Source organism: Enoplosus armatus, chromosome 17 (assembly GCF_043641665.1).
Source record: "Enoplosus armatus isolate fEnoArm2 chromosome 17, fEnoArm2.hap1, whole genome shotgun sequence".
NCBI classification, from domain to species: domain Eukaryota; kingdom Metazoa; phylum Chordata; class Actinopteri; order Centrarchiformes; family Enoplosidae; genus Enoplosus; species Enoplosus armatus.
Window position 1 is genome coordinate 7,826,690 of NC_092196.1, and position 27,936 is coordinate 7,854,625.

At 42.4% G+C, this 27,936-nt stretch overlaps 1 protein-coding gene across 1 annotated transcript in view; it reads right to left on the reverse strand.

The window, feature by feature from the left end:
* Positions 1-3,868: 3,868 nt before the first annotated feature.
* The window catches only part of grin2aa (glutamate receptor, ionotropic, N-methyl D-aspartate 2A, a), a 132,059-nt gene continuing 107,991 nt past the window's right edge, over positions 3,869-27,936 (reverse strand). The window contains exons 7-16 of the mRNA XM_070922514.1: positions 26,048-26,219; positions 24,636-24,789; positions 23,394-23,519; positions 23,012-23,241; positions 16,991-17,151; positions 12,337-12,426; positions 10,700-10,797; positions 7,746-7,984; positions 5,104-5,836; positions 3,869-5,064 (exon numbers count right to left, since the gene is read on the reverse strand). Coding sequence (XP_070778615.1) covers positions 3,869-5,064; positions 5,104-5,836; positions 7,746-7,984; positions 10,700-10,797; positions 12,337-12,426; positions 16,991-17,151; positions 23,012-23,241; positions 23,394-23,519; positions 24,636-24,789; positions 26,048-26,219 — 3,199 coding nt within the window. The remainder of the gene's footprint in view (positions 5,065-5,103; positions 5,837-7,745; positions 7,985-10,699; positions 10,798-12,336; positions 12,427-16,990; positions 17,152-23,011; positions 23,242-23,393; positions 23,520-24,635; positions 24,790-26,047; positions 26,220-27,936) is intronic.

Consider the following 27,936-nt stretch of genomic DNA (forward strand, 5'->3'; position numbering starts at 1 on the left):
AATTCTCCATGATGATGTATTCCAGTATGAATTTACAAGCGATGTATACAGGTGTCATTTCTAAATATATTCAAAATAGTTCCTTAAAAGTCTTTGAGGAAGTATTAGTTTTAAAAAAAAGCTCTATTCTTACAGCAAACCATAAAGAAAGAGGTCTCGTATCTTTGGAGGGATAGCAGACTCAAAGTAGAGGGTTGCTTTTTTTCTTTTATCTTCTTTACAGTTGAAGTCCTGACTACACATGAAGGAGAGGGAAGAGAGAAGCAGAGCTGGTGATACAGTAATTCTCACCTGCCATTGGAGGAAGAGCAAGGATGTCCCATCATACCGAACCAAGCCCTGACCCCCGACCCCCGACCCCATTGGGCATAACGTGGTCTGATAATGACCCGTCAGCCAATGAGGAAGCTGCACTAGGGTCAGTTCCTCGCCTTCTCCCCCAAAACAGCAGCAGCGTCTTCATCGTGTTAAACACAGATAATTTTTTCTCTCAAATATGTATATACTCACACCTGGTTACAACGCATTAGTGATCATAACATCATAACAAAAATAACTAACAAAAAAAAGAAACATAAAACATTAAAATTGTTACATCTGGGGTTGCATGCCATCACCTCATTATTTATCATTAAATGTAATTAAAATACATTTTTGTCATTAAAAAGAGCAGGGTTGTCATCACAAGGGTGTGTCTGAGTGTGTGTGTGTGTGTGTTTGTGTGTGTGTGTGAGTGTGTGTGTGTGTTTGAACATAAAACAGCATCAGTTTACATGACAGTTCTGTAAAAGTAGAACAAATAGAACAAATCATCATGAGTTCATAAAATGCGAGGGTGCCGTTTGATATTTTTTACATGTGCATATTGTTCACTTGTCAGCTCACGCAAGCAGCATGTGGAGATAAATATGATAATAATAATAAATATGCAGATAAAGATGCAAAAAAAGACAAATGTTGTTCATCAGTCAACATTGGGTGAGCTGATTGGGAAGCAAGGAGAGGTTCACTGCAGTATTCCAAGAGTACAAAAGGGCGATATGACCGTGGTTGTTAAAGATGGAGCTTCAATTGAAACACAGTGGCTAATGCAGTCGACTGCCATTAAAAACCATGGAGAGGAAAGAGAGAGATTCCTGTTTGAGTATTCCATATAAGGGCGGGTTTTCAGATTTTGGACGTTTAAGTAACATCCTCCATTCTGTTAAGGGTGCTCAGTTTCGTAAGGAGTGGAGCTGCTCGTAACACACCCCTCGCCGAGCAAAATGGTCTAAGCCCCCTACCGCCATCCCTCCTTTCCCTCCTTCTCTTCCTCTTCTTCTCTCTTAAACTTGGGTTGCATGAGCTCGGGCAAAAAGCCGAGCTGGAAGACCTAGGACTGGTAAACATCAAAAGGAGAAAAGTTTGAACCTGCTTTGCGGCTGCTATAAATCATGTCGTTGTTGTTTTTCTGTTTTTTTTTCTTTTTTTTTGTTTTCTAAAAAAAAAAATCTGCGCCGCATCATGTTCTGTTGCTACGGTTGAAGCTCCCCCAAAACGCACAGAATCATCCTGAGGTATTTTATTTGATACAATTTGGCTTTGTGAATCCAATCAATCAAGCAAATCAATCAGTCTGTTAAGATGGATACATGATTTTTCTCTTTTGACTGTACAATTTTGTACAGTATAACGCTACAAAAAAAGTGTTTTACTGAGCACACGTGTACATGGAAGTATGTGCATGTGCAAGTCTTTTCAGCTAAGTGTTATCAAAAAGAACAAACAAACAAAGAAACGAATGCATAAACAATCAGATTAGGAACCAAATGTTCGAGTTAAGACTTCAAGCTTACCCAAGTTCTGCCATGCACACACACAACTTACTCCACACTAAGATGGATACATGATTGATGAGCACATAACAGTGGAGCCTCTTCGGCGCCATCCCTCTCCATCTTGCCCCGCCCACCCCACATCCCGCCCAAACAACGCTATGAAGGTAAACAAGGGATCCGTCTCAAGTAGTCTTCAGATCCTCAGGTCCCCTGGTTGATTGTGGATCAACAGTAATTGATGATCAATAATTGTTAACCCAGTCTCCAGTTGGACTGTAGTGGTTAGATACTGTATAGCACTGCTACTGCTGTACCAACCAACCAATCAACTTTCAATTTTACACAAAAAACAAAAAAAATAAAGTGAAGTAGTTCTAGTTATCCAACACTCTAGTGATGTGTCATGTTGATCAAGGAAGGGAAGAAGGAAGGAGGAAAGAAGGAAGGAATCGTCTTTTTTTATATAGCTAATACCCTGTTTCTCAGTGGCAGGGAGGTCAAAAGACAAAAACACATCAGCGCCCAGCCCCTCCCCAACTCAGACAAAGGGGCGGTGGACTCAGTTGTCGTTTCATCCTTTTCTCCCTTGTTTATCTCCTCTTTGCTCTCTTCCCTTCCACCATTTTCTTGCTCTTTTTGCAGCAGGAGCCACAGCATGACACTAATTTACTAAGCACAAAGGTCAAGGGTAAAGGTTTCGATTGTACAAGTATCCATCCACCATATCTGGCAAGACACAGTCCCTTTTCAAAAACATGTAAAATATGTGTCTGAGAGTGTATTTGTGTGTATTTTGTCTTCTCCGACACAGAAAAAAATCAACACATGCAAAATAATCTACTACTCCTGATGGTATTTTTCAGAAAGCTATGCTTCTTCAAAAGCAAATGTGGGAGAGAGGTTTTAAAACTAATGGCTATTGTGCTACCAAATAAGCAAACACTAAAATCCTACATAGGGGGATCCGGATGCCAGAATCCCTAATAAATCTTATAGTTTAATAGAATAAAAAAGCGATACTTTGCAATTATTTTTCTATGTGCAGCGCCACAAATGAAATGCCCGTCAAATGCCTCAGGTTTCCCTGCTTGTCAGTCCTTTTCTATCATTCTGTCCTTTTGTGTGTCTGTCTTTTTTATGTCAGTCTGTAAACATTATTCATTGATAGCACCTACATTACTCTCAGCCTCCCATCACTATCATGAGCTTTAGCATGAGCTTAACGCATAAAACCAAATTCTAACCAAGCACACCGATACCTAATTGCCAAAACCTACTGGAGGCTCCACTCTGTGTCATTTAGCTGCTCATCTCTTTTCTCCCTTTCTCTCCTCTTTCCCTGCCAGGTGTCTCGGTGGCCATATTTGTCAGAGTAACAAGCAGCAGACCGTTGGACTAGGTCACTGTGACGCCTCTTCCCTCCTGGGACGCCTCCATGTCTGGCCGCGACATCAAACGTGCCCATCTGGTCTCCCTGTCAAGCCTCTTCTCCTCAACTAGCGAGCCCCAAGCTTGACAGTGGAGGTGGAAAGGAAAAATGGGAGAAGGAGGAGGGGTTGAAAGAGAGGTTATCTCCTCTCTCCCTCGAAATTCCCCTCTCATATGATTTCTCCCATCCTCCTCACCACTTCCTCACACATTTTAATCAAAAATCAGCTGCCTCTTTCCAAACAACACCTGTAGGAGTCCTCCTTCACTGTCACCTAGGCCTTCTCTGCCCACTAAAGGGACTATGCCATTTCCTACCCCTTCTTAAAACCTAGGGGGTTAATGACTCCCCTCCCCTTTACACCAGGATACCTTATGGCAGCGTGCCGACCATGCAGCCAACTCATCGGTACATGGAGAATGGACAAAAATGGTGATATCATCTGCAAAGAGAGTAGTAGTAGTGCCCAAGTGGGCACAAGTTCTTTTGGATTACAATGTCGAAGAGAAGAAGAAAAACGTAGTGTGGCTATGGCATCCCTTGGTGGATAACATAGTTGATAAATTATAATACAAACCCAGAGAGGAGTAAAGAGGAGAGAACACATTATTTCTTATATCAACTAAACATCTGACTCCAGACTGGGGATTTTTTTATACACCCGTCTATTGCTGAACTGGGCTGAGTTTAGGACGCCACGTGGGGCTGGGTATGCACTAGTCTTATTGGCTGAGTAAGGCATCACATGCTCTTTATTGTACATGTCATTGGCTATCCGCCCGTCCCGTGAGCAGTATGAAGTGGTGGATTTAACAGATGAGCGGAGATTGTTCGCATCGTTGCGTGTTTTGATGGGGGGCGCTCCAAGGGCCGCCGCAGGTGAGGCCACTGCCAGCTGTTTGTAAATATCAGAGGAGCTACGCCCATGGACCAGTCTGCTGCTGGTGTCATCCCTCAGCGAGTGGCTGAGGAAAGGATTGTCCGAGCCATGGGCCGGGTACAGGGACTTGCTCCTCTTGCTCTCCTCCAGGTTGTGGTTAAACAGCATTGACTTGGAGCCGGTGCCAAACAGTCTGCCGGAGTAGGGACGCATGCTGAAGAGGTTCGCATAGTGCGAGTCAGATGTGGAGTCCAGGAAGCGATCCTTCTCCTTGAGACTGACGCTGCGCGCCGGTCGGCCCAGATCTACATCCTTGGGCTTTTCTAGCATGATGTTATCAAAGGAGTGCTGACGACTCAGCCTCAAGCGGTTTCTCTTTTGGACATGCGGCCCATCCGTCTGTGGCCAATAGAGACCAAACATTTCGTCTGGTTGCTGCTGCTGTTGGTGGTGCATGGTGGGACTGACCAAGGGGTCTGAGAGGAGCTGGTCCTCAGTAATGTCATACAGGTTGGCTGTGTGGAGGCATGCCTCACACCGATTATAGGGTGAGCGTGTGGCAGCAGCTGAGGCAGATGGAGTAGGGGTGTACGGCCCTCCTGGTGGGTAGCTAGCGGTCACTTTGGACAAGCAGGAACGACAGTGTGTCTGTTTGTAGCGATCAATGGATTCATGTGGAGAAAGGTTTTTCTCTTTCAGGCTGTAGTGTTTAGAGTAAGTTGGGTCTGGTAGAAGATCTGAGTCGGTGTGATGCAAAGGCGAGGAGTTCAGATGAATGATGGGCTGCTCACACTTCCTGTAGTTGTCACTGTGGTCGGAGTAGATCTCGGGATAATCCAAATCATCGGCAGCAAGGCCGCGACTCTCGCGGTAGTGAATGGGGTCTGAGTGCAGGCTCAGCTCTCGGTCTGAGTCGATAGTGTAGATTTTCTCTCCTCCTCCTCCTCCTCCTCCTCTCCCGGTTTGGTTGGTTCCGCCGCTGACCTGCTTAGTTTTTAAGTAGGACAGCTCCACCTCACTGCAATCCCTTGGGTATTTTGACGTCACCGATCTTTTTTTTAAGTTGTCCTTGGGCTTCAGGTGCTTGTTGTTTTCTGGGTCCTTGTAAGAGGCCGCCCTGCTGGAACAGTCAGAGATATCAGAGTGGGCTGTATCCTCAGGGATGTAGCGCTGTGTCTTCATCGACATTCGTGGATCCGGCATGAGCATGTCAGGCATCGGAGGGGGCCCAGGAGGCACAGAACGGAGCGTGTCCACTGACTTCTTCCACAGGGTCCGGGGCGGCTTTGCATTGGTCTGAACTGCGTCAGCACTCACTGCCACCTCTACTGTGTTGGGATTGGCATCATTCAAGGTCAGAGGGTGCTGGCCTCCCTGGAAGATGTAGTTGTTAAGGTGGTCTTTGTGGCGGTTAGCAAGATAAGACTGCAGGTCACCAGTGTCCCCATAGATCATATCTTTGGGAGCATAGCTTCGGTTGTCAGCATAGATGAAGTTGCCCTTCTCTGCCATCATGTCCATGATCATGGGGCCAGCTGAGTGCATGAACTCACGTTTGGGTGAGTTCATGCGGGATCCACTCAGGTTAGACATGTTGGTCATCTGTTTGGCTGACTTGATGAGCTTAAGCATTTTGTCCTGGGGGCTAAAGTCTAGATCTGTCTTCTTCTTCATGTCAATGTGGACTCCATGGATGCAACTCCAGATTCCCTGCATGGAGACATATGGATGAACAAGTGGGATGGAGGAGGGAATAAGGGAAAGTCAAATAAAAAATGAGGAGTGGGAGAGGGAAAGAGATAAAATGGAATGGGAGAGTGAGAATCAAACATAAAGAGGAATTGAGAGAGAAATGGAGAGAGACAAACAGAATAATGATTACTTGTCTACTCTGGCCAAACATATTCATGCTCTGTATGTTTTATTAAAATGTATTAAATTGGTAGTGACTCAGCAAATTACAGAACCAACGTAATCACCATTAACATAAACTTGAAACAGTATTAAATTAGGCTTTCTTCCATTTTTGCATTCTGAGGCATACTTGTTCAATTTACAAAGAAAATCAAACTACACCTCTTAGTAAAGATGGAAATTTGTTTTGTTGAAGATATGAATCTTCTAAATAACCACTTATGGTTGATTTAAGAGGACTGTGCAGTGTAAACATGATAATTTAGAACGTTCGTAAGTAGAAAGGATTCAGAGTTAATCATAAACAAACCAAGACAACAAAACACACTCAGAATATTGTTCAAAAAATAATCCAACTAGCACACACCCCTGTTCATCACAACCCAATGAAATACCAGCGTATATTTTCTAATGGGGACACATAGACAAAATGTAATGCAATGCAATGATAAAAGTCTTTCTGCAGCTCCATCAATGTTGCAGCACAACTGTTTGCAAAAATAACATGAATGAAGAATGACCTGAAAATATGAGGAACTGGCTACAATCTCTCATAATTTAATGATAATTTTAATAATCATTATACATATTTTTTTTGGGAAGGAACAACAGTGAACAGGATAAATTACCATCACTACAACTGTAAAGGAGGTTCATAAAGCCAGTCTTTTCATTTGGACTAACAGCCAAACAACAGCTGGCAATACAATGCCTAGAAGTAATGTCATAGAGCTCTCATTTTCATGGTTCAAAGAACAAAAGCAAATTCCTTCCCAACTGAGACCATCTCCCAGTTCACAAATACATCCTTAAAAGGTACTCATCACGTTAGCAACTTCAAAGTGCTTTTTGGTTCAGCACACATTTTGTGGAGCTTATCAACACAAGATAGGCCATTAAGGATGTCTTTTGCCCTAAATCACTCTTGAGAATGGCTTTGAAATAACATTTTTTTTCCAAGAACCTCACTTCATCTTCTCTAAAAGTTTTTCTCTCCTCACTCCCCCTCTGTTAACTTTGGAAACCGAGTCACACACTGCCTCAAAAATAGTGCAGAGACACTGCAGTGCTTTTAGGGATGCACGTCCATGTCTTCGGCTCTCGCATACAACAAGGGAGAATGCTGACCTTTTAACAAAATGAGAGAGAATAGATTGATTTAGCGTGGGTTGCCGTGATTTCACCCAAAAACATGCTGCAATTAGAATCTATTTTTGTCGATATTCAGGGCTGCCTCGTGATCCCCCCTCCCCTCTCATCCTCCTTTGTGCCGCCCTCCCTCCTTCTCCCTTGTTTCTCTCAGTTTCTTAGTCTCTTAGTTTAGCAGTAGCTCTCATTCTCTGCATGTGTGTGTGTGTGTGTGTGCATGCTTGTTCTACTCTCTTATTCTGCTGATAGAATTTAGAGCTAAGACAGGCCTGTCTGTCACCTTATAGCCTTGAACACAACCACTGTTAATCCTGTCAGATCACCCCAAGCCCAGATATTCACACAGCCACATACTCACGTGTGCACACACACAATGGCCCGTTTCTGCGAGTTGACTCCAAATTCAAGTCGGTTGTTCCACTGTTGTAATTAATAATTTAATCGCAGAGATGTAGCACATTTTTGCTCTCCCAAACCACAAAACAGGCTAAAGAAAGCTTGTAAAACACACCTGCACACGCAAACATACACCTCCTATATACAAACCACTCCTTACCCGACTGATGGAGAAAAGAAGACCCGGCTTGCCGGTGCAGACCCCGGTGAAGCAGTATCTGAGCCTCCAGTAGAAGAGATGCTCAGAGACAAAGGTGATGAGGGACAGTCCCATGGCCGTGGCCAGCATGTAGAAGACCCCAGCCATGTTGTCCACATCCAGCTGACTGGACATTACCTCGTTCTTCTCATTGTGGCAGATTCCTGTCAGCCACTGGGCTTCTAGCTCCTCCATTTCACCTGGAAAGCAAAAGGACAGACAGAGACTCAAATCCTTAACTGAATGGCTTATTGGGGTTTGAAAACGACGGTATACATAATATAGAGGTTTATACCCTGATACTAAATTATGTGAGAGAGAGATTTACATGTAGAATTACTACTGATGTTACGGTGCATGTACATTGAAAAAAACCTGTAAAAGCTCCTGTGAAGCTCAGTTAGCCGGCTGCTGGTGGTAGCTTCATTTACTTTCATTTACAAAAAGTGAATACGCGCATCCTTTAAGACTTTTTATGTGTGATGGCACAGAACTCTATAAATAAGCAATTTCAGAATCCACATGGCTTGCATTTTGGTGAATTTAGTTCTGTGTCAACCTATAAAGGTTGAATGCTAATATTGTGTGTTTTGTGGGGGGCTGTTGTTCAAAATAAATTCCTTTGGGCATCACCATCCACTGGGCGTCCAGTCCCCTCCATGTTGCCTGATAGGGCAAATAGATTGTTTCTTTAGTGTTGATGAAAGAAAGGTACAGTAGAAAGCAACAAAGACCTTATCTTTTCTCATTCCTCACTCTGTGTTCCCTTCCCTCAGTTCCCCCTCCCGCTCTGGCTTCTTCTGTGACATTTGGCGCGTGGCTAATCCAATCTGTGTCATTCAGGGCTGGATAACTAAGGCTGCTAGTGAGGAAAGACAAATATCATGGTGGTGTTCAGCTAGATGCCTTAAGGGTGCAGACTCACTAAGACATCATTAACCCTTTGGGACAACTGAGGAAGGTTTGTCTCCTGTTAGTTTGCAAACAGACTAATAGATGTAACCGCGTTTTAATATGAGATTATGACATGCCAGGAAAAAAGACTGAAGGTAAATGAGATCTTTAGGTATCAACAGGTGGTCACTTTGTCTCTTTTTTTAAATCGAGTGCATTCAAGGAAAAAGCTGCGGGGAGCTGTGACTGCCTGCACCGTGGCTCTGACTGCAGGGGGAAGTGTAGCTGAAATTCAAATTTTGTTCTCTTTTCAGCAGTCAGACAGCTCAAGCATTAGTCTGGTGAGCAGTCAGTTGGAACACAGGAACACAAGTCTCTAAAAGTTTCATCCACACTTCCAGGGTTTTTAAAAACGGTTTAGTTTGAGGCGTCCAGGATGGGGAAAAAAAACAAATTTATTTTAAGATGTGCAAGTGCTGTAACAAAAACCATTTGAAATTCTGTCTTCTGCATTATAATATTATGATCCACAAACCCGAAACTCATTCCAGGTCAGGACATTCACTTACTGTAAGTTTATTCAGGATGCTTATCTGCACTTTGAAAGAACTCATAAAATGGTCGAGCACAGATAGTTCCTGACCCTGACTGGATGAAATTTAGGTCTGAGTTTAGAGTATTGCCGCCGCTCCAAGATGGATACATTTGATCAAGATTGTGCTGTCTGAAACTAGGATTAAAAAAGTTGCCAAAATTTGCTTTGTCATTATGTATTATGTATATTTTGTCAAAATTGAAGACAAAATGTGATCTGCAGCATGTCTGTTCCAGACCGTGTGTTTCCATACAGGCTGTTTTGTCTCTGTCTGTCTGTCTGTTTGTTCTTCACCTTCCTCCATTTTTCCCTGAACACATCATCTCTCTGTCTTCTCTCTGTCTGTGAAAAGCCATATGCTCTCCACCCACACCACATTGTGTCTATCTGATCAAGTAGCAACTGCCAAGACACAGAGTCACTGTCATCTATCAAGGACCTGCCCTCCTCTCACTCCCAATCTCCCTCTCTCTACCTGACACACACTCTTTCCCCGTCTTCCTCTCATCCCGTGCTCCCTGCCTCGTCCTCTCTTTAACCTCTTTGGCCATCTCACACGTGTCTACTTTTATCTCTTTTCCCTCGCCAACTGTCTCTCTTCCTCTCTTCTCTTCTCACCTTTCTCTTTCCTTTATGACTTTTATCTCATTTCACTCTTTTCTTTTCTCTTATCTCACTTTTAGATAAATAGCAGGTACAACAACACTGAAGTTTGAAAGATCGGATGGGATTAATAACAGGGAGAAGAAAAACAAAGCATAACAAAAACACTGAGTTGGATTTTTGTCAAAAATTATCCAGCCATGTAATATGATGGACTGTGGCCTGCATGCTCTGCAGCCTTGATACGATTTTGTTAGAGAGGATTATTGTGACACCAATGTTCGTTCAATCAACTTCAGTGCACTTAATGTGAGTGGCTGTGAACACTCGCATCAGCAAAATGCTTTCGATGTAAAATGTAAATGAATCTGTCACTAAAAGCTGGAGCTGTCTTGCTTTCTCTCTGGGTTTTTTTGGTAGGAAATTGTTTATGTAAGAACTTCTGAGGCTACTGTAATAAAGGAATGTGGTGATTCAGATTCGGAGTAATGCATACACACACACACACACACACACACACACACACACAAATCTGGTGCTGCAGAGAGGAATATATTAGAATAACTTACACACTCTGCCCTCTGTTTAGTGCAGCCTTTTGTGTCCAGAATAACATCAAAGGACTATTTATACTTCACTGCTTTCCCTTTGTGCTGTCAGCAGACAAGGCAGTAGTGTGTATGTGTGAGAGAGCGAGAGTGTGTGTGTGTATATGTGCATGAATTACAATGCTGGCATGGAACAATGTAACCTTTTGCCTTGGTGGATAGTGTCATGCACTTTGAGTTTGTGTATGAGAACGCTGTGTGAGTGTGTTTCTCACCATCTCCGATGATGGCCAGGATGGCCAGATCCACCTGTCGTTTCCAGTAGGAGCCTTTCTGCAGAGCAATGCCGTAACCGGTGGTAGCAAAGATGTACCTGGACACAAGCACGTCCAAAACACACGCGCGCAGACACACACACACAGAAAACACATATTTTAACCTTTAAACAAATGTTTTCACCTTTATTTCTCCAGATGGTGTCACTGTACCTCATGCATAAGGATGCATATAAATGTCATGAAGTGGAAATTTAGGTCACAGACATACAATCAAAATCAGTTTTGGTTGGACCCAAAGACAAGCAGTCCCAGTCTCTGGCCTTAAAGGGTAGGTTTGCATTTTTCCAGGTCTATCTTAAAACAATACCGACATGTCCCATATGTATATCGAAACACTTCTGGCCTCTTTAATCATTCCGCCACTCCATACTGGCCACAAAGAGATCCCTTCTTAAAGCAGTGATTGAGATGGAGGACAAAAGCCACAAGCCATATAAGGCTTCAGCAGTCTGTGTTGGACAAATCCAATATGTATCTTGCAAAGCTAGAAACTTTTCAATACAAAGTTCCCTCTTTGAGTCACTGTCCCACCGCTGCAGCTCAGCAGGGGAACACTGTGTAGGAAACACAAAGAGGAAATATTGTACTACAGAGACTGTAACTTCTGAATGTTGAAGACTCATATTATCTTCAGCTAAACTTCATCAGTCTTTGCACAGAAAGTGGACTGCAGATTCTGTCCCCCATCAATTACATTGAAATGGCTTTAGAAATGGATCTTTTTTTGCAGTATGGAGAGGAGGAACAATCGACAATGACCAATAATACTTTCAATGTACATATGGCCGTTTTAAGACAGACTTGAAAAAAGTGTACCTATCCTTTAAATAATTTCTTTTTCATACAATAATGATTATTATATCTATAATCCAAGTGTCTTATATTTAGTTCTGCAGTGACTGCTGCCTCTTCTTTGATTCTATAATATTAAACCTCATTCTCATTACATTTTCTTTAAAATGAATTTGAATGTCAGTCAAACGTATGTGGTGGCACCACATAACTGCACTCTGACACCTGAAGACATTGGTCCCGGGACCAGTAATTTCCGGGAGTCTCCGCTGGTTTCCGGGCAACAGGTCCAGACCAAGAAATAGTTCGGCTCATAACCCCCCGTAAAACGCCGATTTGTTGTTTTTACTCTTCGGTTTTTGTATGGACTAAACAAACAAGATACAACATGTTAATCAGTGAGGAAGAGCTGTTAAGCGAATTTTGTTAACTTTGGACAGAGCCAGGCTAGACGTGTCCCCCTGTTTTCAGGCATTGTGCTAAGCTAAGTTAGCCGGCTGCTGGTGGTAGCTTCATATTTACTAAAAGCGAATACGCGCATTTCCCAAAATGTCAAACTTTTCCTTTAAGACTTTTTATGTGCGATGGCTCAGAACTCAACAATTTCAGAATCCATGTGGCTTGCATTTACATGTATCTGTGTATTACAACCATAAACAAGCATTAAAAAAACCTTTACACAACTTTACACAATGGTTTGGACCAAATAATGGCAGGATCAGACCATGAAGTGAAGACAACCCACATCGAAAGTCTTTTTAATGCACTGAAGCTTTAGTTACCCGCTGCCAATGGTCACCAGCTTACATCCCTCATCTCTGCCGGCCATGTAGTTCAACACTGCAGCATCATAGATGAAGGCATCCAGTTTACTGCAAAGGAGGAGAAAAAAGAACAGAGGAAAGAGACAGAAGAAAACAGACAGAGGGAGGGTATGAAGACAAAGCATGAGGGGTTTCAATTTTTTTTAGAGAGAGAGAGAGCGTGAGTGAGAAGTGCACAGGAGGAGACAGAAAGCAGAAGAGGGCCTTATTTTTCGGAATGTGTTGTTTGCGGATCAATTCTAAAGTGTTAAATCATCTCCAATAGGACTGCAATCCAAGCGTAACCAAACAGTGAGAGGACACAGTGGGGAGTGGCTGCGGTTCAATACAGCGCGCTTCGCAGGACCTTGGAGGCATATGGACGACCTAAACAAACTTTAAACAGACACAAACATTTACACTGTCTCTCTCTCTCTTTCAGCCTCTGAAGACACACACACACACACACACACACACACACACACAAATAAGCAGGCTGCGAAGTGGAACGTACCAACGAAAATATCCCAGACTCAGACTGACATTTTCAATGTAACTGATGCCGTCACTAACCGCTGCTCTCTCACTCTGTCGGTGCCCGCACACACACTCTCTCTCTCTCTCTCTCTCACACACACACACCCACACACACACACACACTCACACATACATATACACACAGAGAGCCCTGCTAATAGTGCAGTGACTGGCTGGCATTTACTGAATGTCAGATCCAGCCCTCTAACGGAGGCTCACAGCCGATAGTTCAGCTGTGTAATTAGCTTAACCCAGCACTGGCTACATCCACACGCAGGCTGTGTGTCCAAACATGTAGGAAACCAGGCGTGTGTGTCGATGTGTGTGTGTCGGTGTGTGTACACTTCAGTATGTGTGCGATTGTGCACATGTGGCTGTGCACCGGTGCATGTCTGTGAGCATGGATTTGTGCGTGCATGTTTGTAAACGCCAGCCAGACATACTGTGGCTCTAATGGCTTGGAGAGGGACTCAGCCATCACGATCGGTCACACCTTTATTTGGGTGAATGAAATGTAGCAGGACAGATTTCCTTGCCACTTTCCATCTATACCTTTAAATGTAATCTTTAACACGGCAAAATGTCCATTTAGTGTGACTCTGAATCTTATTTTACACCACCACAGGGAAAGTCTTCAGCACAGTACACAACCTGTCAGTTGGACTACTGTACAAATATCAAAATAAAACATATTTAGCAGAACTACACTATAAATCCTAATCCAAAATGGCTTCACAAATTCACTCATTTCACGAGCTGTGAAACGATTTCATGGTAAAACATAGAACCCTTTTGTTGAGTTAAAAGTTTTAGCATGACATTAATGTGTAAATTCAGAATTTCAAACCCTAAACACCCCAAAACAGAAAGACAATTTTATGCCTTGAGTTCAGTTTCAGTTAAAACATGCAAGGAGCAAGTCTTCAGACTGACAACAGCTCTGCGTCATAACAGCTCAAGGGGCTGCGTTGATGTGGCCACGGGGAGAAAATGACACAGTTCAGGTTGAAGGCTCATAAGATGCCAAAACTCTTCGCGTTGAATCTCTGGAAACTCTGGAACGTTAACACAATGGTAATAACTCCTTTGCATGTTAAAAATGTGAATTTGTACAAGGTATTACCTGCAGTGTGCCTGCATGTATTTGACTTGTAAGCGGAGTGTGTAGCGGGATAACGTTGAAGCAAAGCTTAAAGCGTCATTGACTTTTTTTGCCAGAGCCCTTTGTATCGGGATCCCCGCCGCGCCAACACACGTCTGATTGAAAATGAATGAAGAGGCTGTTTGTCTTGCAGTTTTTGTGTCAGTTTGGTCACTACAGCCTGTTGGCATTGTGCAATATTATTTGCAACAGATATGAATGCAACAGTTTAATGTTAATAAAGCGATTTGTAACACTTTGTTTATGCCAACAACATCCAGCGCAATTTTTCTCAAGTTACAGTGTCATTTTTTGCACTAATGGTGTACAAGTACGGTATGTACTGATAGGTACAAGGGAACAAGACGAGAAGTTATTACAGTTGTATTGTACCCTGTAATAATACAATGGGCACCTGTTCCCAGTTACCAGATTGTTCTCCTATACCTACATTTATGTATTGGTATGTACTTTACTGATACACTGTTAGTACAAGTAATTAAACTATGATTTTGGCAGAATTAAGCTGTACAGTGCAGGCCGTATTATAAAGCAAAATGATTAATTAATATTTGTCATTCATTTACTTATAAAAAATCCTACATTTTGCTGGTACTATGAGTAATTTTGGTCCCGAAATGTAATCAAATCAATTCAACTACACTGTGCGCAGTTTAGGTTCTCATGGCTGTAACAGATTTTGCGTGTAAAGCCTGTCAGCATTATGTGTGATCAGAGCTAATCCAGCCATCGAGCCTCAAACAGCTGAACGCTGCAGTGTTGCTCATCTGCTAATACCACAGAATAGAATTATCAATGAGGGTATTACTGCCTGCACACACCTGCAGCTAGCTGTGTGTGTGTTTGTGTGTGTACAGATATACATGAGCGTGAGTGTTTCGCTTGTGTGCATGTAGTATTAGTTTACAGAGGTATGTCTCTTTGTGTGCGTGTGTTTACCACTGTGCTGTATGCTAATACAACAACACAGCGAGTATTACAGATGCTGGAGTGGTTTAACCTGTCTTTACGTGTTTACATCCACTTTACTTATGACTTATGGATGAGGGAGAAGAAGCTGAAAGACATAACTGCATGAAAATCATGAATCATGAATTATATCCTTATATTTGTTGTGTGTGCCCCCCCCCCTCCCTCTCCACCTTCTCCATGAGGCAGCCTGTCCTTCGAGCTAAGAAATCCAATTGGATCCCACCCCATAGCCATTAACCAATCAGAAATAACTGCTTGTCATATCACCTCATCAACCTTTTTGTCCTCTACCTTATGTTCTTTCCACCATTTATTTTCTCTTTTTCCTGCCATCTCTCCATTCCTTGATGTTCCCTAGTTCTGCCTCTCTTCCCATTCCCATCTATACTGTTACCCTCTATTTCCCCTTCTTTCCTTTCCTGTTATCCTCCCTTTTTTATTCCATTACCACTTTCTTCTCTAGTCTCATGGCCCCTTTCCTCCTGGCCTCCACCCTTCCTTCATTTCATCCAATCAGGTATTTTGCCCTTGGCCTCCTACTCTGCCCCCCTTTCCTTTTTTTCCCATGTGATGGTGTGGTGAGAGTCCCCCCTCTGCCTCTGCTCTCTCAAATTGCTCTCTTTCACTCTGTCCTTGGTTAGCTTTGTGATAAGCCTCCCTCACACACTACGGACTCCACACTATGGAAGTATGTTGATGACAAATGATTTGAAAAAGCACAAAACAAATTCTGAGTACTACTCAGTCTGCAAGTCAACATTTAACAGCACACAGGCACAGAGCAGGATCAGATTTGAGAGTGCAATCCAGAACACGCACGTGCTTGTTTCTGCCTTTGCTCTCTCTATTGTCTCTAGCCGTTTTGGCAGCTTCTGAGCACGCAAGAGGTCTCCTGTCAAACATTTTAGACTAGCAAGATGTGACAGGACATATCCAGACGTCAGGGTCATGTCTTTTTCAATGTTAAAGTATAACGAAAAAGTCTTTTGGATATATTGTTCCTCCTTAAGCAGCGATTGGTGACAATATGACTATTTAGGACAAACATATTTTATGGATATATGCCTTATTGTACAAATTCAGTTATCGTGGGCGTGTGGACCTGCACTATAGATCCTCTTACCGTAGCCTAGTTTATTCATACCGCTATGTATTTGCACTGTAGCCACAACCCATAATAATTGTATTCTTCTTATTTTTTGTGTGAACCATTTTTGAATCCCACATGGAGTCGGATCAGTTAACAGTAAACCCAACCACCTCACATCAGGCTCATTTTCTGCTCAGGAGTGACAATGAGCCCCTGGTTGTGAAAATCAAAGTAGAAATAGAAGTTAACACGAAGTTAACCCGGCCACTACCCAGCTTTTCTTTTGAAAGTAGAAGGAAGGGTCTAACAGGATAACTATGGAAAGCCGATGAGGTCATTATAAATCTCCTTTTCCTTATAAAAGAAAAGCAGGGAAAAGGAGACGAATAATGACCTCATCAGCTTTCCATAGTTGAACTTCACTTCCAGATCAAACTGAACAGGTGACGCTCTGCTCTCACTTTGCACTCAGGGGATTCAGACTGCCAATAGTGAGTGCAAGCAGCTTTGATCATTATGAGCATGAGAATCCCCATTGCTGGCTCGCATGTAGTTACACAATTCCTCTTGCTTCCTCAAATGATCTGTTACCCTCCCTCATGCATAAACCTGATTCTGCTCTTACAAATCCGTTTTTGGGTGCAGTCAAAGGTTGACCTGCAGACTGCGTAGCGCTCGAATTTGTTTTGCGCTCTCTCAAATGTTTTGTCATCAATATACTTCCATAACACACCACCCCCAGTCCCATTATAGAGACCAGTTCTAAAAATAGCTCCTGCTGCTCCCAATGAGGAAGCCCATTCATCCCCAGTCTCAGAGGAGCTGTCACACACGGACACAAAAAACACACACACACACACACACTTCCGTACCCCGTTTTGAGGCTGACAAGTGCGTCCTGGACTCCAGTTTGATGATATTTCACCATGTACTGGTGCATCGCAGGGTAGTTCTTCCTGATGTTCCTCTCTGTGGATCCGTTTGGAACCGTCCCGAAGCGGAACGGAGGTGAGTATGCGTACGGGTTCTGAAACTGTGGTGGAGGGAAGAAGAACAATGGAGAGAGAGGAAAAACAGAAGAAACGGCAACGGTTAAATAAAACATAAACACAAAAGTGAAGTGGTTGTGTAGTCAGTATATTAGTTACACCAATTGGTACCCCATTGATAAGATATCAGTCACAGCGAAGCAATGGACTTTCCTGTGATTGTCTAAACTCTTGACTAGTTTCATTTTGGTTAACAGAGAAATAAAGTAAATGGGCATAAGACACCCAATTTTGGAAAAAAGGGGTCTAGTCTGGTAAGTAGAAATCCTAAGTATTGTTTCAATGTTGTGACCCTAAGATACTGCTGTAGATGAACAGTGTTATGCCAAAATGGGCAGACAAAGGCCACAAGTTGAAGCTGTTATGTGTACTGTACATTGTGTATACTGTTCATGGTGATATAAACACAGACTTGAAAGGCAGTACACTTGGAAATATGACTTTTGTTAATGTCTGGAAATGATGCATTTCAGCAGTTGTAACTCTATGAGCACCTAATCGGTCTGATAAGTCCTATAAACACAAGTGATTGCAGTTTCTAATATATGGTCAGACCTCACAGACGGAGCTAGGGTATGCAGTTTCTCTATATTTCCCCAGTTGAATACTGGGAATCCAAATGCTTCATTCTTGTGTGACTGAAAAGATAATTATTCTATTCTTTTCAATTTACCACTGTCATAAACTTTATCAAGGCATTGGATTTAATAGAAATATCTGCAAATGCCATGTTGTAGGGCATTGCCAAATTCAGCAGCAACAAAATAGGATGGAAAAATGAATGTAACCCTTTCATAGTCTATGCAATCCACACTAACTTCAACCAGTGGGTAGCCAATTTTACCTTTGTTTAAATGTTACCACTTCATCTGTCAGATTTTCTTGGTTTCTTTGCGAGTCTTGAGAGTAATCGTATTTATATTCCACTCTTGGCATCTATTCTGCTTTCAGGCTTCACACAGGCTTCCCTTCCTTTTATGTCCCTCTTTCCCCAGCTATATTATTCATTTATTTAACTTTTTTGGTTTATTTGCAAGAGACCATGTACAATATTAAACATAAATGTTGCCTTTACTCTTCAGTCGAGAGGCCACTTCCTTTTTCTCTCTCTCTTTTCTTCCTTCCTCTAACTGAATTTCCCTTTTAAAATTCTCCCATCATCCCTCGCTGCCTCCCCCCTCCCCCTCTGTGTCTCTCTCAGGTATAATCTAGTCAGTGTACAGGTCAAGGGTTTTGTAGTAGTGTGCTTGACGCTGTGGTAACAACCTACCCTCAAGCATTGCCCTCAGTGCCAGAAACAGACGAACCCTATCAATTAGAAGTGTGTATCATGAGCTCCACTCTAACCACATAGTGTGTGTGTGTGCGTGTGTTTGTAGGACTAAGGAATGGTTTCACTACATTTCATTAAAACAGCTCTGTAAAAAAATAATATTACATGTCATTTTCATATATCTACATGTCTGTTTTGCTTTACTTTCACATATTCATACAACACAGTAGTGACTCAACCTATAGTCAGTGCATGAAGGATTTTATTTGCATATTATTTTCATTGGTGTTGTGTTCGGTGCCTGTTAAACATCTGTAAAAATCATCTGTGTGTGTGATTGCCAGAGCTGAATTGTTTACATGAACTAGTTACATCATAAATAAATGCATCTACATAACATACATGTAAATATTTATAGATGTATATCTGCCGGCACACACGTGCATCTCTACTGTGCAATCAGGTCAGGATGAGGGCGCATTGATAAGTCAAACTCCGCCGTGCATGTGTGTGAGTGTGTGTGTGTGTTAGTTGTGATGTCACGCAGTGTGTGTGTCAGCATCACAAGCAGCAGCCCTCAGGAGACTCTCTCTCCTCACGCAGTCCTTCCTATTGTTTCTCTTTGCTCATCTGTCCTTCATTTGTGGCTCTGTTAAGGTGGAGCAGAAGCTTTAAGATCAGAAGAGAGCAAACATATGACGAGGGGGTTGGGTTGGGGTGGTCGCTGGTTCAAATCTACAGGCCGGCTGGGGAAATGCAGATTGGGAAAGTCCACTTCTCTTGCTGGATAATTACCAGTGAAGAGCTTTTGAGAACTGCAGCAGCTGCTACTCATGAAACCTTGATGCATAGATGATGAGAGTATGAAAGGGCAGAGGCAGAGGAAGGTTTGTGTTTCAGACAGGTGGAGGTAAGAGTTCTCACTGCCCAGCTACAGCACATGGCCATGAGCCACAGCAATGCACTCTCACAAAATTGGAGATATAGATATTGAGATTATGTTCAAAGATGGTTGAAATTACTTACCTATAGATCCTGTTTTTTGTTATATCAACCAGTCCAACAAATCTTTCGCCTTTGTTGTTGTCAAATGACACCACTTGGGATCCTAATGCTGTAATGTATATTTACCTCAGCTCCTTTCTGACTCCCTGTCCCCCTCTCCTCTCCTCTGCTCTCTTGTTGTGTCCCGTATCTCTTTTATTGCTCTTCTTCCTCCTTCGCTCTGCTCTTCTCCCGTTACCCTCTCTATCTCTTTATTATGCAAGTTCTGCTGTTATATAAGCAAAGGACTCCCTTTTGTATATGTGCCCAACTGTGTCTTTGTCTATGTTATGTGTACGTGTGCATGTCTGTGTGTGTTGGGCTCTCTAGACTCTTTTAATGCTCCTGTCTGCCTTTCTGTCTCCCTCGCATGCTACTCTGTTTTTCTACATGTCTACTGTATCTCTCTGAAAGCAGAGATTCTCACAGCCCCTGTGTTTTTTCTTCTTTTCTAATTCAAATAATATTGGTGCTGTGGTATTGTTGTGGTGTCACTGTAAAGTGTTGACTTGTCAGTCAGCTTGTAGACTTTTCCCCTCAACTTTACGTTGCTTAAGTTGGATTTTTCTTTGTATCTCTTAAACATTTGAAGCTGCTCTCTAAATCCGAAAGCAGTTTGAGAGTAGCCCCTTTAAAGCAATCCTGATATTGGTCCAATGCATTTGTCAACATGTTTGTATGTGTTCAGACGGACGCGTCTGCTCTCAAGGGCAGTTGCATCCAAGAGCGTTTGTCATTGATTCCATGTAATTCTGGCCCATCAATCACACTGCAGATAGAAGATGCATTTACCACTTTAGGCATGTTTAAAGAGACTGTACTTTAAAGCATTTCATGAGTCATTAGGATTATAACTTATGGTCTAAGTACTATATCCAGAGGAGGAATCTTTGCACATTGTTTGGAATAAAAAAATCAGAAGCTTTAATAATGAAATATCCAAATCAACCCTCAAAACCCCCTCACCAGTTGGTAATAACCCAACAGACAGACATATCTACTGTATGTATATCATTGGATGTAAGAGGTTTGTTGTTCCAAAACCTGGTCACTGCAGTTATTATGTATCTGTGGCAAACTGCTACAACCCCAGAACAGCACTTATTTGCTGAAATTTGAATTCTTAAAGTCTGTGCATGAAAAACATGCTCCACTATCAGCTGTTGGGAAACCAGAACAGCATGTCCTCCTCAGAAAGCAGAGACAAATAAGCCAGCGTCCCTGGTGGTTGTGCAGCCTAAAACACAGACCTGTTAACTGACTGCCCCCCACTTGTGCATGAGACAGCCTGCTTGGCAGACAGTTGCCAACAAACAAGGAAACATTCAATATTTTCTTTCATAAAAGAGCTGAGATAGATGAACAAATATCACAGTTTTGTCAATTTTATAGGCAAAGTAAAACAAAAGTGCTTAAGTTATCAATCCTCTATTCACCTCAGATGACAGCAGACTTGCCTAAGGAGAGTGAATGTGCTCTGTGTGTTCTGATATTTTCAGACTCTACAATCACAGCTAAAACCATTGTGACATATTGTATTTTTCTCTGATTGGCCGATGCGGTTAGTGTATCATTTCAGGAGAACCACATATTTACCTGCAATTTTTTTTTTGTACACCTCCACGGGTGGCACCCAAAGCTGTTGTGTTTCCACCATTGATACAATCGCCCTTTTGCCATTGAGATTGAGACATTATGGTCCCCATTCCTAGTTTGCACAGCAACTACCAACATTTAGCCTACATTAAGCAAACTTTGCATGTTACTGAATAAAATTACTCTACGTGGTATAAAAGCTCAGGCTGATTCAAGACCTGTGGTGTTGGGATGTCTGTAGCTCAGTTTGTACATCTGGTCGGCCATTAATAGCTGGGTTGGTGGTTCTCCGAGCTCCTCAAATCCACATGTGGAAGTGTCCTTAAGCAAGACACTGTACCCCACTTTGCTTCCAAAGTATGTGCATGCCAAAAATGTAAGTTGCTGTGTCTGTTGAATGCCATGTAGTGTTCTCATGGTTGGAGGAACAACTGCGTGTTTTTGGGTGGGAAGTCACACATGGTACACACGCTATACACTACTCAACCAGCTCAAAATCACTCAGAACTTGTGTGACCAACCCAGGGCTAAAAAGTATCGGATTTACATTCAAGTGATAAGAAACGCGCCTCCAATGGGGTGGCTATGTTGCCTGCTGGATGTGTAAGTAGTTTCCTAGCATGTTACCTTAATAAGCTGATTTCTTTGCTGTGTGTTTGCTTTTCAGCCTTTCTGACCTCTAGTGGTCCAAAATCAGTTCAGGTTCAGTTTTAAGGAAAATTTACCAACAGGCATCTCAATGGGGAGTCTTCTTCGTCATTTTGCTGGAATGTCCAGCCTCACACAGCAAATCTGTCTGAATGGCCATTTACCCTTTTCGTCTGGTTCCTTTCTTCCCTGACCCTCTCTGTCTTTCCATATCTCTTTAACTTTCTACCTCCTCATGCCATTCCTTTCTTCCTACCTCAGCCGTCAACCTGGCCCATATCTGTCCGCCTGTTGTCTTGTACCATCTTGTGTGTCTTGGCCTCTCGCTATTCCTCAGTCGCCCTCCTGCCAGTTGCTTTACCCCTTATTCCATCCCTCCCTCCCTTTCTCCTTCTGCATGTTGTCAAAACCTTCTACATCAGTCTCTCCACTCTCCCCTTGGAAGCATATCCCCATACATCTGTATCTCTCTCTCTCTCCTCAGGAACTCTCTACCCTTTTGTCTTGCTTTGCTTTTCTATTTCTCTACATTTGGCTTGACCTTTCAGGCTGTCCTCCTCCTCCTGCATGGCCACCTTTTCCATATGTCACTTTTTTCATCTTCCCTTTCTTATGTCTATATTCTTACATTTCATTGCATATTATCACAATTGTACCTGCGTAATCATCTACAATCACATAATGACACAGCAGCGGTATGACAAGCAATGCCTATATTCATGGAAGAGATTTGGATTTTTAATCTTAATCTTTTACTAACAAAATCCATGCTGAAGCACCAGAACACTGTTTCTATAAGATTAGACGGGGTATGAAATAAAGCTCATTTTAGTGGGAGAACCACATTTTGCAAGCATTTAAGACCAGAGAATGTGAAAAATGTCATCTACAGTTTACGTGCCGACTACTGTTTTTACTGTTGCAGCAAATGCATTTCTGTCAATTTTAGGGCCCACTTTGTTAAAAGAATGCACAACAAGTTGGATTTGTGACTGTAAAACTTGTAAATTTGAGCCTTTGAGGAGCACATAAAGGTTGACGGATTACTGAGTTCAGCTTTGAAAGTAGGGGAAAGGTCATTGGAATACATTTTCAACAAAGTTTGTATTCTATGATCATTTTCTACCCTCTCTGGAATTTGAAAACAGCAGTACTATGAAATGTTATGCCAACACATAACATTCCCAGTGTAAAATGTCATCAACTAATGTCTTACCTGACAAACAAACCACCATCCAGCCAGTCAAATCAACAAACTACCTCTCCCATTTGTTGTCCGTTACCTTGTTGTCGGAAAGCCCGGTGACTTGGTCGACAAACTCCTCCTGGATCATGAAGGCAGCCAGGTTGGCAGTGTAGGAGGCCAGGAAGATGACAGCGAAGAAGGCCCACACAGACACTATGAACTTACTGGTGGTTCCTTTTGGGTTTTGCACTGGCACAGAGTTGTTGAAGACCAGACCCCACAGCAGCCACACGGCCTTGCCCATGGTGAAGGAAGGGCCATGGGGGTCTGAAAGCGAGGACAGAGGAGAGAGACAGATGTTTAGAGGAAGATGAGGATGTAAATTGTAGATAAGATTGTAGAGTGCTTGCAGGGCTTATCAAGACCTGCTATTCAAAATGTGGCCTACTCTATGTGTGTGTCTTCATGTGCATGCTTACCTTTTCCTTGCGCCAGGTTTCTGTTAAAGCCAAGAGGACTGATGTACTCAAACATGAAGACAGCCATTGCAGTCACCAGTAGGAGCATAACAAACATCATCACCCACACTGATGCACTGAATGGCTCTGAGAGAGAGAGAGAGGGGGGGGGAGGGGCAGAGATTAAGTATTAACACATGTTGGATTAAATTTTCATATCTTACACATCACTTTTTCTGATTCATGCTCCCTCACTTTCTGTCTTTCCATGAACTGAGTGAATAAATCAATCATGTACATGCACACACACAGACACACACAGACACACACACACACACACAGACACACACACACACACACACTGGGGAAAGAACTGTGTGGATAATAAGCTGACTCCTGCATGTTCACAGAGCCCCTACATGTACTTACCCCCCAACACACACACACACACACACACAAACACACACACTTGCATATACACACAGGCAACACCTTCTACTTGACAGTGTGAGGAGGCGTACAGTATAGGAAGCCCTGGTGTCAGCACTCCTGTCCTCCCTCTGAGTTCACAACACCACTGCAGAGATTAAACCCTACTCTAATGTATGGGAGAGCACTGCTGGCACAGGGCCGTGCACTGTGTGTGTGTGTGTGTGTGTGTGTGTGTGTGCAAGTGTGTATGCTGGCAAGCAGCCATTATGGGGTTTTCCTGCTAAGCCCTTATAATTGCCACTTTCACAGCAGAAAATGCATGCTGCATACATGTCAGTGTGTGTACCTGTGTGTGTGTGTGTGTGTGTGTGTGTGTGGGTCTTTGTGCTGGCATGTGCATCTCTTGTCACTTGTGTGTAATCTTGCTGGCTGCTTGTGCTTGTGCCTGTGTGTGCCTTTGTGCCCGTGGCTTCATGTATGTGTGTGCAGGAACTTGGACGCTGAAGCACTATGCATCAAATGAACGTGACTGAGCAGCCATGACAGGGATACGGTCACTCAGGTTAAGTCCCTCTCAGGTAAGTGAGAGTCATTGTGGCAGAAAGCAGGAGTTGAGCTAAATCCCCCAATGAAAGAGCAAGTATTGACAGCTGTGTAACAGAAGTGAATTGTGTTGTCAGCTCTGTATCTCAGGGAACACACACACACACACACACCCAGAACAAATACCATTCTACACTCACACAAACCAAAAAAGGCAAACAAGACAGATCCTCCTTTCCCTCTCTCCCGAGTCCAGCAACAAAGCAACAGTTATTCTGTGACAGTTACCGAGAAAGGCTGACGGGGAAACGGTTCCGTTGCTACGGGAGACCATGACGCTGATCCCGGTTTCCACGAACGGGACGGAGAAATCGATGACCTCAGAACGCTCCTCATTGATCGTCAGAGATCCGACGGCCATGACGGCTTTCTTATAGACCACCTTCGGAGGGCGGGGGAGAGGGAGGGACGCAGGGTTAAAAGGGAGGGAGGAAGGATGGATGGATGGATGAGGAGGGTGAGTGATTAGGGATGAAGGAAGAGAGAGGACAGAGGGAAAAGAAGAGATGGATGTAAAGGAGGAGGAGAAAGGCAAGATTGTAAGGTTGAGGAAAGGAAGATAGGTAGATGAGAGGGAAGACAAAAAAAAGGGGAAAACAGAAGATACATAAGGAGCGGGTGAAATGGGAGAAAGAAGGATTATGTATAAAAGTAAAAAGGTAAAATTGTCAAGAGGGGGATACAGGAAAAGAAGAAGAAGATTTTTATTATATTGTTCAATCATTGAGGAATTCACACATGTGAAAGGCAGTCAAATGCAGCAAACAATCAATATCATCAATGAACCTTTGAAAGACACAACTGGCTACTGAAACTACACTCATTGCAGTGTTTCTTCAGATCACAGGTCAGTCTTTAGTTACTACACATTGTGTCCAGACATACAGAGAGACTGCCACTGATCCTTACAGATTAGCAGTACACCCTAAAAACTACAGAGGAAACTGTGATAATAATGAATATACAAAAACCCCCACCTATATTTAGTTATTTTCGTCAGTAGTCTACTACATATACTAACTACATATACTCTCTGCAAATTAACTTTCGTCATAGTATTCAAAAACCGCAAAAGGAAAAAAGTCAAAATCTGCACCAGAGTATGGATTTTATTGACTGTACATCAATAGAGTATTTAATCTCAGGCTGAATCTTAATCAGTACAATCAATATGCAAGACGGAGTCACTGCTAAATAAGACGAATGCCAGATGAACTTCAATTTAGTGAATTAGGTCCACCGTAAAAGAATATAGACAGCAATAAAGTTTACAGTCTTAAAATGAACTCTGGGACTTTACCTTCAAGTTGAAGCTGTTAATTAAAGATATGCAAAGGACTTTTCTGCGGGAGTAGCTAAGATTTGTTTACTTTCTGAGCATTTACAGTTGGTGCCAAAGCCTCATAGCTGAATTTTATTTTATTTGTTTTTTCACCCCGTGAAAGTTTTGCAAAGTCAACACTTAAAGCGTCTTTTGGAACAGAAATATTCTGTCATCCAAAGTCCCTAAGTTCCTCTCAGCCTTGGCTTGGATTACCCATTTCAAATATACTACAAACTATTATTTTTATTGAGTGGCTGAATTAATCAAACAAACACACACACACACACACACACACACTCATTGGGGTTCGTCTTACCTCTCCCACCATCCCATTCCAGACGTTGTTGATCTTCTTGCCATGCTTGCCATTGGTTACCAGGTACAGGTCATAGGTGAACTTTACATACTTTGCAATCTTCTTCAGAATATCGATGCAGAAGCCTTTGCAGCACTTCTTGATGTATGTCCCACCAGCCTCTGTTGTGTTGCTAAGGGAACACAAACAAAATGCACACATCATTAGCTGAACAGCAGCTGCTCCGACCAATTATCAACTGTGGTTTAGTGTCTGTGACAGAAAATGAGTGAAATGTCACCGAACGGAAGATTTCTTTCAGACTGTTTGCATAAAAAAGACGGACCATGTTAGTCCAGGTGGACGTTTTCTTATTGATTTCAACTTTTATTTCCACCTTTATAAACCTTGTATGACTGAAGACTTGTCAGCAATCTCTCCTTTGGGGCAAAAACAAACAAAACACAGTTTGCTTCTCTTTCCATTCTACTTGTTAAATTTATTTGAATGCACCAACGAGCAAATATCACCCTGGGACTTTTTCACCTTTAAGTTCGGGTCGTTGGAATATTCAGGAATGACATCAGAAGACTTGAAAAAACGCGTTCCTTCTCTCCTTCCACCTCTCTGTCTCTCTAGAGGAGGAGGTTTATGACGGCACTGCATCTGCAAGCCTTGTACCATCTGTGTATATGAATTTCAGAGCAGGAGAGTTCAGACACTGTTTGCACACGCACACACACACACACACGAGTGCACATCAACTTTCAGCCACCTGGGACTCTCATTTAACTTTTAGATGTGTGCTAATTAGACAAGATAACCTCGTCCTTTAGTTTAACAACAACCTGGACACAAACTTGATGGAAAGAGAGAAAAAAAACCTCCACACATCCGGCCGTGACTCTGCAGTTACCTTCAGAGCTGAAACTCTGTCACTTTGGAGGAATTCTGTAGTGTCGGAGAAACATTAGCCAATTCTTGCCCCAAGTACAAACTCTGTGTTACCCTCACTAGTCACCATCGATCTGTCAAACTAATGTCACCCCAAGTGGAAATCTTTCCTGTCTTAAAACCGGAAAGGAATTTACTTTTTATGGTCTAATAGTTTCACACAAGGGAGAAAAAGGTTCATTTGAAAAAGCAAGGCGCTGATCTGTCAGCAGTTGTGAATGACTTTGTGTGAAACGTTGCGCAATCACCCAGGGTGATTTTCTACAGATATTAGCGGATATTATCTACAGCAGCTGTCAGAGCTAATTTAAAATGAAATAAAGACGCTGATTTACATCTAAATGCCCCTTCAAACACACCACATGTCAACTAAATCAGTCTAATTCATTATCAGAGAAGCAATGTGGCTTTTGTTTTCCTCATCAATCTAAAAGAAAGACTTTTGCAGTGGAAAGTAGATTTGTTCAAGTACTGTACAATTTTGAGGTACTTGTACTTTACTGGAGTATTTAAATTTATGATGACTTTCTACATAAATGACTTTCTAAATAAATAATATAATACGTATCATTTCGAATTGGGACATTTTGCATAATGAGTACTTTAAGTAAATTTTAATGCTAATACTTTTGTATATTTAAGTAAAATCTTTAATGCATGAATTTAACTCATAACAGAGTAAAAGATCTGAGTACTTCTTCCACCACTGGACTTTTAAATTACTTTGAGACTCCTTCTGTGATGCAATAGCTATTTGTCTAACCCTTCTAGGTGACACAATGGTGACAAGCACAACAGTTATGGTAAAACATGCAGTAAGACATAGTGCAGTAGAATGGGTGGATGGACAAAGAGACTTGCAGAGAGAGACACAATGAGAGAGTAAAAGAGATAGTGGCCTGTGGTTCTGCATGCATGCCATATGTGTGACTTTAAAACCATTCAATAACTTCAAT